Source organism: Plutella xylostella, chromosome 22, assembly GCF_932276165.1.
Source record: "Plutella xylostella chromosome 22, ilPluXylo3.1, whole genome shotgun sequence".
Classification (NCBI taxonomy): domain Eukaryota; kingdom Metazoa; phylum Arthropoda; class Insecta; order Lepidoptera; family Plutellidae; genus Plutella; species Plutella xylostella.
Window position 1 is genome coordinate 1,943,960 of NC_064002.1, and position 12,258 is coordinate 1,956,217.

The 12,258-nt window shown below is 37.1% G+C and overlaps 1 protein-coding gene across 1 annotated transcript; it reads right to left on the minus strand.

Moving 5' to 3' along the window:
* Positions 1-430: 430 nt before the first annotated feature.
* On the minus strand, positions 431-4,588 carry LOC105384360 (deoxyribose-phosphate aldolase). Its single transcript, XM_011554586.3, has 6 exons — positions 4,381-4,588; positions 3,416-3,609; positions 2,618-2,777; positions 2,080-2,309; positions 1,091-1,237; positions 431-750 (listed from the first exon to the last, which is right to left on the minus strand). The coding sequence occupies exons 1-6, from the start codon at positions 4,403-4,405 to the stop codon at positions 544-546; spliced, it is 963 nt and encodes a 320-aa protein (XP_011552888.3). The 5' UTR covers positions 4,406-4,588; the 3' UTR covers positions 431-543.
* Between the last annotated feature and the right edge of the window lie 7,670 nt (positions 4,589-12,258).

A 12,258-nucleotide genomic window follows, 5' to 3' on the forward strand; every position in this document is an offset into this window, starting at 1 on the left:
ATCTTTGGATTTTAAAAATGTAGGTATATTTTAAACATAATTATACTTACCTACTTAAACTTTCTTAGTAAAAAACCAACGTAAATAGAAAATGTTAAATTTTAAAAAGAATTTAAGCTTATAAAAATAAGAAAACGTTTCTTAGTATTATGATAAAAATTAACAAAAAAAATACTTAAAATTACATCATAATCGTGTCATGATAATATTGGTATGGAGCACCAATAGCAATAGCACCTTCCATATAGGAGAAATTGTCAATTTTTATTACTTATACCTAGCAACATTTTGTTTTGATTCATTAGCTTAATCAACAGCTCTTTAAAAGGAATGACCGTATGATCCATGGCACATTACTTCTTGGTTATAATTCTCAATAATCTTAACTTTGCTAAAGGCAGGCTTATGGCATTTTTTCTTAATAATAAAATCTAAATCAAGTAGGTAAATCAACTTAAAATAAAATTTGGAACACAGCTTTTCTGCGGCAACGCCAATCATCCAAACAGCCAACAGAATTCTCAATCCACCGTTGTTCGAAATTTAAATAAATTTGAACCTGGAATCGTCCAACAGCACTCCGTACGCGTGCGTGTAGAGGTGTTTCTCTATGACTCCGAGGAGGCTGGACGCTCCGATCCTGAAGAGACTGGGAGTGAGCCAGTCGGCCCCGAGCTCTGAGTGGACGAGGATGAGCCAGTTGATCGCGTCTCGAGCTGTCTTGATGCCGCCGGCTGGCTTCAGACCCACCTTGAGGACAATAAATGATTATGAAATGTTTGCATAAATTAACTTCTGTATTGTTAAAAACCTTCTGATAATTATATTATGTCAGCATAAGCCTACAATCGGCTACTGGTGGATATCGGCCTCTCACAAGCAGTCCTCGGTATTTATTTCTCCCATTTCGTGATCACTAATCAAGGACACGACTACACCAACGGTTGTCAAATCTTCGGCAGATATGATGGCAGCACTGACACTGTAGCTTGTATTATTTAAAATATAAGTAGCAAATATGCTTATGTGAGGTCCGTGGGTGCGTGAAGTGAGTGGGGTGCTTTAGATGATAAACTAAAGTGTCAGTTACCTTCCTCCCGGTGGCGTCGTGGTAGTGCCGGATGGCGCGGCACATGACGAGGCCGATGGGGAGCGTCGCGTTCACCGCCTCTTTACCAGTCGACGTCTTTATGAAGTCCGCTCCGGCGAACATTGACACCATCGAGGCTTTGTATACCTGGGCAAAGAAAATCTATCAATAAATGTATAGCAAAACATGTTTGTATATTGGGGATTGGGCGCTACACTAAAGGCACATGTCTATTTTATTACTGTTTAAACTTTTACTTTGGAATAATATTATGATGAATGAGATTTACGCAGCCAATATTTCTGTAATGAGCAAGGCGATTACCTAATCGGATAATTTTAAGAACGACGGCTAATATGTCTAACATTTATTAGATAAGTTAATAAAATTATTTCCTAAAGAATTGGGTTGGGAACATATAGACAGTGAAAAGTTTCTTAAAACTCCGTTATAAAGTAACCGACACATTTTTGAGGTAAGGCAGCCGGTTATACTTTAACTAAATTTGGATAGTAAACCAAATAAAGTGAAATGGCGACTGATATTTTCATATTGATAGAGGACTGGCCGTCTCGTATATCAAGAATTTATGTAACACGACCCGAAGGGAAAACGACGTACTTCCGGTCTGAATTTTACCAATAACTGCCTGATTTCCGGTCGGCGCGGCGACGTTTAATACAATTTCCTGCGGAGCCTACGGTGTGTGCCTAGTGCCTACTCGTTTTACTAGAGGTAGGTATATACATAAGTAAAGTTGCAGGTAGTTTTTCATGATACTATACTATGGAAAACATCGCATAAATATAGGTACTGTAATATTATAACGTCAGTCTTTTGTAAGGATGGATACATGATACTCTTTCACTGAAAAACAGCTGAAGCAAGATTTGGCATATCTAAAAGGAAGCTGAAACCCTGAATTAGTAACTAAGTTAGTAAGGTATTTAGTATTAATTTTTTAAATATTTTTTAATGTTTATGCTTACATTTCTATAAGTCCCCAATTCACCAACACCCAAAATCACTTTGAGGTGGGCATCCCCACACGCCTTCTTCATCTGTTTGACTTCTTCAAACACCTGGCTCCAGAGGCCCCCGAGCACCAGACTCCGGTCCAGGACCACGTCAATCTCGTTGGCACCGTGCGAGACGGCATACTCGATCTCTTGCAGTCTTGTTGATAGCGGGAATTGGCCTGATGGGAACCCTGTGGCCACTGTAATGATAATGTAAGTATTTAACTAATGATTTGCTGACAAAAACTGATGATTCAAGTATCATTGTTTTTTTTATATTTATTACGTTTATTAATTTCACAGCAAAAGAAACAAATTACCATGTACCACCTCATTATGTCATACTTAAAAAAAAATTGAAATTAGAATTTAGAATTTTGTTTTCAGAGCTTAAAAAATATATTATAATATGGCAACAAAAATTTTATGTAGAGGTGTGCAACAATTAGAATATTAGTGAATTACAACTAAATGTCACATAATGTATAATAATCTTCAATAAACAAACCTGCAGCAATGTTGACTTTCCCTGTTGCTTCCAACAGTTTCAGGGTTTCATGAGCATCGGCCACTCGGCTTGGATAAACACAGACCGCTGCTGTTGTGATACCATCATCTTCCCCAAAACCAAGGCTTTTACTTAGTACTTTGGACAGTGGTGTTACTGCCTGAAATATCAATTAAAATAATTATATGAAATCCCTATTTAGGGTTCGGGATGCACTAAGGAAACCGTAATATCAGCTGTACGGTGGCCTGCGCCTAAAAGTATACAGGCGGAGTTTTTAAAATAGCGATCCCTGATGATGAAGGGACCAGCTACATCTGTTATAAATCCGGAGACGTGTTGTGTGTGATGTGTGTAGCAGTGGTGTTTATGTGGATGTGCATGAGCAGCATGTGAGCTTGAGATAGCTATTTTAAAAACTCCGCCTGTATACTTTTAGGCGTAGGCCACCGTACATAATAATATCTTATCTACCCTGGGCAGTCAGTGATAGATAACACAGCAAACACAGAAGAATGGCAAAGTAACTTTGCTGTTTAATTTTTACAACCACCTCTAAAAATCTGCACGGCATGTGTGTAAGAAGAACTATAATCATAGGAAATATGTAGTATCAACTACTGCTAGAGTACCACCACCAACACATTAGCAATCCATAAGCAGCAGTGCTCCACACACATACAGTCACATCCATATACAATATAACACTGGTTAAGGATTATTAATTACTAATTATTGGTGGTGGTGGCCCCAGCAATCTGCAATGGGTAATGGTATGGGTGAAACATGGCTTCATACCTTGACACATAGTCTGGATACATTAGACTTGGTATCATCGCCAGCTAGTGTAGTGAGGTCAATCAGAGAGATTGCTTTCAGCAACCAGCCAGCCACATTGTCTTTTTCCTCAACCTTGTTTGCGGACAGTATCCGTTGGACATCAGCTTCCACATTACTGTGGTTGATGTAGACGTTTTTTAAATATGAATCAGCTGTAACAAATGTATAAGGAGTTAATTGCAAGTTTTTCTTGTATTCAGATAGAATTATGGCTGACCGCTAACAGAAAAAATATAAAAATAAAATAAACACACTCACACCTTGTACTAATGTACTCCCTTGCGGGTTAGGCAGAGGTGCATTGCTGCACCCACTTTTCGCCAGTGTTTATGTTAGTGCCAATGTAATAGGGGGTGGGCCTATTGCCATTTTACGGGCACATCAAAGTCCCAAGAACAAATATCGGTGTTTAAACAAATATCTGCCCCAGCCGGGAATCAAACCCGGGACCTTCGGCTCAGTAGTCAGGGTCACTAACCACTACACCATTTGGTTGTCAATGAATAAATGTAATATTAAAATTAGTCTAAAGCTTATGGTTTAGGTATTAAAAACTCTTGAATTTATTATATCAATAAGTAGCATTTTTTGACCAGCAGGACAACTGGGACACATTTGCTATAGAACAAAATATTCCAACAGACTAAAAAATACTTTTAGGAATTTTAACGTAAAATGAACTCACACTTTATCAGACTGCTTCAGTTCAGTTATCTATTGTTCTAATGTGGCTATCAACTACTGATAAGACACTACACAAGTCTTCAATTATAGGGTTTCTAAAAAATATTGCACCGACTTGCCTAGTTACAGTTTCAAATTACAAGCAATAACCTGTTGATAGGCTAACGGCAGAAAACCTGTAGATACTTTAGAACTTATAAAATATGAAACTTTGATATGATAGGTAGGTAAGTACTCACAGAAAGTTTCAAAAGTTTGTTCCATGATGCAAGACACAGTTCTTCAAATAAGCAGTTGAATGAAGCTACTATAATCACATTTAGCTGAGAATCTAACGTTAAAATAGGTAGGTACTGACGTGTTCTAATAAATATCAAGTAACTACAACAATAAAAAACTTATCTCAAAGTTTACATTCCAAGTTTACTTCCAAGAAATTCGTAAAAAAACATGGACTGCTGACACTTCATAAGTTCATTTGGCACTTCACTTTGACAGATAAAAATACACACAATAGTTAACCTAATGTTTAGAAGATTAAGACACAGTTTACAATATCATTACAGTAAGATTAATGGTGCTGGCTGCGTTCGTAAATTTATTTACACGATGATAAATATAATAATAATTATTATTATGGAAGTGTGTATGGCCTTTTTGTAGTTAAATAAAATAAAGTACGGTTGCGTTCAAAAGGCTTTGATAGTACTATTTCTAGTTAGTGCCGAATGTAACTAAAATACAATGAACTTCAATTTGTATTTATCTACGATTCAGCAAAGAAAAAACATAATAACATGACCATGGCAAGAGTTTTTCTAAATAGTTCTGATAGTGGTCGGTGGTGTTAACAGACACTGGGCATTTTGTATGGCAATTTACCCCGCTTTTTGAAAAGTCGCGGGCATAAACCAAAATACTTTTAAATCATAGTGTTACCAACTAGGTAGATTTAATAATCTGTAGTTATTTTAATTCAAACCATGGGAAATCGTAAATAATTAGGAAAATGTATTATTACTTACGTAATTAACATACTAGTCACTACGAAAAAGTCACCATCGCATCAAGAATGTCCCTCCAACACTGAACAACTTCCATGTTTCACCCATACCTAGGTAGGTAGGTATGTAGGTACCGTTGCTTTGGCAATAATTCATTACGTTTGAGAGCAAACCGATCGCCCCGGGCAGCTGATTAAAGACAAACATTCGACCTCTCCAGTCCTCTCTGTAATACATTATATGCCAAGGTAGATTGCCAGAAGAATTCAGGAGAAAACGGGTAGCTTAGGTACTTTATCTACGTAGGATAATGTTTAATTTCATTTCATTCATCCATTGAGTTACTAACTTAACTGCAAGTAGGTACATACTTTTGTTATTATATTTTATATTAAACATCTAGTGTAGTAGCTATCTATACCTGTCACCATTGAGTATGAATGGTCTGGAGACAAAATAGGCAGACGTTCCCCTCTGGCGGGGTGGTAGGCCAGAAAGGCTTACACATTTATAAAAACTAGTTGCAGTCTCAATTTTCACTAGACTCAATCTAGTTGGCAAAGCGTTCGTTTCATAGAAAATGATTTGTTTACATACTAAAATGACAGCTTCAATTCATAGAATATCCGTATTCCGGATTTGATCACAGATTTGGTCATACATATGTATTAATCGACAAAAAAGGTCATAGTTGTATAAGGAAGCGTCCGTAGTCGAATTGGCTTCAGTAATCGTAACTGATCACTGAGGTTAAGCAACAACTGACACGGTCAGCCATTGGTAGGTACAGCATGAGTTACCGATTTCAAATGGTTCTTTTCTGGACGCTTCCGTGCTTCGGACGGGACGCTAAGCCGTGGGTCCCGGTTGCTGCTTCGGCAGCAGTCGTTAAGCCTAGTCAGAGGCCGCCCGAAGGGGCGGCTTTAAAGTATCTGACCGTCGCTCGGGTTGCCCACTTACTCGACAACTTCAGTGCATTGTACTCATTCAAAAACGGCGATACGGCTCGCGACCTATCACGTGAGTATAAATGTACAGCGAAAAGCGGGTGACTTCGTTTATTAATCATTCCTAATTAAATTTAACTAGGTATACCTAATTAATTTGAAATTAGTATTTCTAACCCATGTTGTCGAATTCATCGATAACACTTATCGATAATTGTTACATCCATTGGCAAGAAAAATTAAGACACTGTGTTCATTATTAAATGTCACTTCACGTAACCCTTATTGCTGGGAATTAAAACTCATAATGATATGTCCCATCATGGTAAACGGTAAAATTTCCCCCCGCAAAAATTGGCAGACTTTTTTGTATCAAGAAAGATCGCTATGACGCTTCCCGAGGGTACACCCGAGTCCGCGTTTTTCTATACCTGTCACCGACAATTTCACTAATAAAGTTTCACTCCAAAATATATTAAAATAAAATAAAATGCTATGTCTTCGAATAATTAAGTAGGCAAATTTAAACGATTGCAATAAAATGCATATACAAATCAACTTAAAACATTTTTCAGGACAACTCAAATATTATTTTGTATATAAGAACCTACCTACCTACTTTTCAGCTGAAAAATTCCGGCTACTGACATGCCGCGCCGGTGCAAAATACTGCTGGACTAGCATTTGTCACCGTGGTTATCGGATTATTATATCAGCTAGTCCGACAGATATTTGTTCGTCAAGAGGTACGTACACTTTGATAATATTATATTACTCAGGAAGGCATACGTAGGTACCTCATCATCAGCCAATAATCATCCACTGCTGGACATAGGCCTCTCCCAAGGAGCGCCACAACACTCGGTCCTCGGCCTTCCTCATCCAACCACTACCCGCCACCCGCCTAAGGTCGTCAGTCCAGCGGGCAGGAGGGCGTCCCACGCTGCGTTTGCAACCCGGGGATTCTTCGCACCCCCTGCCCTACCGTTACCTAGACCGCTGCCGTAGTCAGGAATAGTAGGGCTGCCGGGAACTGGGGGTCGGGGCTTTGGGTGTGACTCCATGGAGGATTTTGCCATAATCACCACGCTTGGCAATGCGGGTTGGTGATCGCAGGGCTACACTTTTCGTGCCGGTGACGCTGCTGCCCATCGCCGGCCTATGGGATTTAGTGTAGCTGTTTTTGGATGGTTATACCGCCATCATCCGGTCGCCAGGGCCTCGTCTGTTATTTAGCAGCGTCTGTTTTACGTAGGTACCTACCTACCTCATCATAATTATAGCAGCTGCGTCCACAATATGTCGTTTTTTTAACTACAGCCATCAATTTAATCTTTCATATACAATATTTTTGAATGCCGAGCTCCATAGGGGTGTTTGTGAGAGTAATTGAGTTCGAGTAATTAAAAATTCTGAACGTGTGCCAGACTGATTGGCAATAAATTTAACAACACGATTGACGGCAAATGTTATGCATCATTGGCTGTATGTCGCATGATCGTTGCACGTTATCGTTGTGTTGCCATCGTAAACCGCTTGATTGTTTATTATTAATCCGCGTTTCTGAACGCTACAATCCCGCTGTAAAATTAATTAATGTTTAGGATTTTAAATTAATTATAATTTGCAACATATATTTTAATAGGGGATTTAACCATATAATATGGAGAGGGTGTTCAACGGTGACGCTGCATGGTGGGAAATACCTTAATTACTGTAGATACCTACCATGTTTACCTACTACATGAAGATTTTGATGTTTTTATATTAAAATGCAATAACTACGTAAACGGCACTAAAATAATGATACAAATTTTTACTTATTTGCCTTTCTAAACGAACTTTCTAAATGATCATTGACCAATAAATTCATCCGAGTAACAATAGGTGGTAGTTAAGAACCTCCTCCTTTTTTTGAAGTCGGTTAAAAATAAAAACAGTCTTCTTAATCTATAATTACAAAATCCTTCGGTCGGAATGACTGACTTAGGCCTAATTTCATACCATTCGGTTAGGTTAAAAATACCTCGGTTTGGTTACATGTTGAACCGTTAAAGTTAGTGAGTGTCCCACCATGCTAAATCACGGGGTTAACTCCCTTGATCGGGTGATAAACTTGATTGCTGCTGTGGGGTTCCGCTAAGACTTGGTTAAGACCGGTAACCAGGCAACGGGTTGTTTACTTGTCACTCATTCTGTCAAGATTCAAGATGGAAAAATGAACAGAGCCTTTGATAAAAAATATACGAACTAGATGTTGTGTGACATAAAAAATGAAGCTAAATACTATCTGGGTTTTATATAATGTCAAACCGAGATAAAAGTTTAAATTTAATGTCCTAACCTAACTTGGAACCGCAATATAGAAACACAAATTGATGGCCCTACCTGGAAATCGAACCCGGGATCCCTGGGTGATGAAGCTGAGCTTCTACCACTAGACCACAGAGGTAGATATAAGAAGTTAAACCTAATGACTTAATGAGAACTATTGAATTAAGTGAAAAATCTTCTAACAAAATATTTTAAAATAAGACCTTACTTAGAAATTTAGGTGTTATTTGTTGAGTCCTTTCTTTTGCACTGACACTCCATCTAGTTCGTTGTATTGTTTTTCAAAGGGCATGGCGTAATGATATTATTTTCAATGACGGATGTCAAAAAACAACCTCGATAGAAATAGTAACCATGGCAACCTCAAAACCAAAAAGTTTGGTTGTTTGAGGTTGTTTGACATTATAGAGACATAGACACCAATTTCAATGAATATGACAGAATATTGAATGAAGTGTGAGTGAATGATTCACATAATGCTTGATTTATGAATGGTCTATTCAGGGGGGGGTCACTGCCTTAATGGCTGAACTTTTAGTAGAAAGTAGCGGCATCTCTTTATATTACTCTTATTACCAAAAAAGATGTAAGATGGCGTTATGAACAAGACCATAGAACAATAACAAGACACATAGATAAGTAGTATTTGAATGTCAACATTGTCATGATCTATGGCTATTATGAATAAATTGCGTGTCAGTGTCAGTTCAGTTGTCTTACAATGTCTCGCAAATAACATTTTTGTAATAAAAGCCTATACTCTCGGTATACTTATCGTTATTTATAAATTTTATATACCTACAAATAAAAATAAACATGGTGTGTTAAGAAAAAGCATCTTTATCCGCAAAAAGTGTTTTTATGAAATTCTTGTGACCTGACAGATTCTATATGGATCCAGGTTCCATGTGGTTCCACGGCACTGGCAAAGAGCGATCGACATCTTCATATCCGCTGAAGATTAAAATACTATGTGTACCAAACTGATAAATGTCGTCAAAGATTTGCCTCGCGAGGATAAATGATGCACTATTGGACGAAATGACTTTATCACCACAAGTGGCAAGATTTGCTTCTCTTGGGAAACATAAACTAGCAAAACATGAAGTGGTTTTCATGGTGAAAGGAATAAAAAAGGAATACACACACCCACTCGCATATTATTTTACAAGTGACATGAACAAAACTGAACTGAAACATTGTTATATGCGAGGTAATAAAGAATTATATAATAATTTGTTTTTTATTTATTGTTGCATGTAGGTAGGTACATAAATAGATTGAACTTACATTTAGCTAATAAATGTAATAACTGTTGTGTGGTGTAACTACGTTAAGGCAAATATGTCTCATATCTTTATAGATTGAAGTTAATAGCCGGATCCCCACCAGACGATCCAACGCGATCCGATCGCGCGATCCAAGAATTCTTACATACTAAACTTCTTGGATCGGGCGATCGGATCGCATTGGATCGTTTGGTGGAGATCCGGCTATTAACTTGTGATAACAATATCTATATATATACAGGGTGTCCCACCCAACAGGGCACCCTGTATGTATGTACAATGAGGCTGAGAAATATAAAGAGATGGCGTGGCGCTGTTCAGTATGACGTATAGAGTATGACAAAAAACTCCTCGAGATGCCACTCTTTTCAGAATTGTTTATTTTTTCTCTATGGGTCTATTAAATTTTCGTCATGGGACTCATCCAATTAACAAGGGTAATAATCCTTAAACGCGTCGTCAGCAAATCCGTTATTGAGACTGTAACTAACAGAATCATGAGAAACCAGGTCTTAGTATCAACCTATCAACACACAGCGGAAACTACTGAACGTATCCTCCTGTAACTTGCAGCAATAAGGAATAGGGAATATGCAAGCGGTTCAAATAAAGGTCGCAGGTCGCGTTTAGTCAAGTAACTACTATGTTAATTAATGTTTTGAAAATATCTTAATTATGTCGTGTATGTTGTGATTTAGTGTGAATAAATTTGAAACGAGTTCTATTGCATTCTTATAGTTTAGCTTTACATATTAAGTACTGTTTAAACGTAATCTACAGCGGCCGGAGCAGATAGATATAAAATGATTAAATATTATATTAATCAAAATGCAGTTTTAACTTCTTACCTTCTTATTCACAAGAATACCCCGGTTAAGATATTTTAATTTACAAACAGTTTCATTTGATTCAGATAGATTTAACCACCACTGGTTTAAACTCGTTTACTGCTATGAAATCACTCCGTAAATTATATTTTAGTTTAATATAGATTAAAAAACATGTTTTATTAAAATAAAACAGTTCTAAAAACGGTAAAGTAAATAATCTGGTAGAGTCAAAGTTTTATAGAATGGTGACCACGACTCCTAAAAATATTCAGATTCAGCAAAAATATGAATATGCAAAATATTCATGCCCTTCATATAAAGCAGCAGAGCCGTATGCAAACGATTGTACAAGTGTGATGTGAGCATTGTTGTAATTTATTGGTTCTTATTAAACCTCTTCATAGATTGTATATGTTGATCCAGTTTAAGGTTTAACGGTGAAACCAGGCCTTAGTTTGCAAGTAGCTTCTGGATTTTAAAAGCTGAGAACCAACGAAGTGATTGTAACTTAAACTTAAGTTAGTTACGAGTTTTTACAGAACTTACTTCCTATCTCACTATTTAAACCTTCCAAAGCATTCTCAGTGCAACTTCTTACTTTTTAACAGTTTGTTTTACCTTGAAGGTAAAACTGCGAAGTGCTAAGCTTTCTTCACACTTTTAAATGAAAGGTACAAACAACAGTAATATGAGGTAGTTTTTTATATTTACATTTTAAAATAGCACCGTTTTGTAACTTGTAGCATTTCCGTAGGGTCCGCCCTGCGGAACTATTTTTGAATCGCAAGACATTTTCTTACATTTTTATCGCGCGGCGGCGGTGGCGGCGCGTAGCTTTTTCGTTGCGCTCGTAGCGTTTTTGTAGCGCGTAGCGATCATTCGTAACACTCAATTAATAAAAAATAGTGTTTGATAAACTATCCAAGGCCAAGGTGCTATTATAATGTTGGCGCCGTCACCAGCTTGAAGCAAATTATAGAATATTGAAAGCTTTAATTATTGCGAACATAATGTGGTTTAGTTGTTTAAATAATCATAAAAATCAATTACGTACGGGATGATGATATACATGAAAACAAATTGCACTGTGTAAGTAAATAAAATAGTAGGTACATGAGTAAATAAAACGAATATTAAACTATTCATACAGTATGTTTGTGTAGCTTGATGATGATAATGTTTACAAACGTATGCCAGTGAAGGCAATTGGCTGACCGCAAATTTAAAAGAGTTTAATAAAGTTGCATCACTGATATATTATAGTAAAAAACACCAATTTCCATCTGGTTGTTGTACTTAATTAATTTTGCGTTTCCATGTAGAGTGATCACTAGTGCTAAGTGAATTTATGAGTCATGTAAAAGAGATCCAACCTGGGAATCTATTCTGGGACTTTTAAGTGTTGAAGCTAAGCATGCTGTTGCTCAGCTGTACGTCAAAATATCTATAAAATAACCAGTTGATACCTAATCCTAGAGCTAAAACTACTTTCTGATAACCATTGTATAGAGTACTTAGAACTTTAACAAATGGACGTAATCAATAAATCCAAATCAAATTCGTCAATTTGCATAAAGAGGGCTGATCGAAAATACTTTTAAATCAATGGCAAATATTCGCCGGCTCCAGTTCCACTCGTGCTAATGGAATTCCTGAGAGATTTCGTTTCCACTTTGTTTCTAAATAGGTTTTAAAAAACATTAGCGTCTTTAT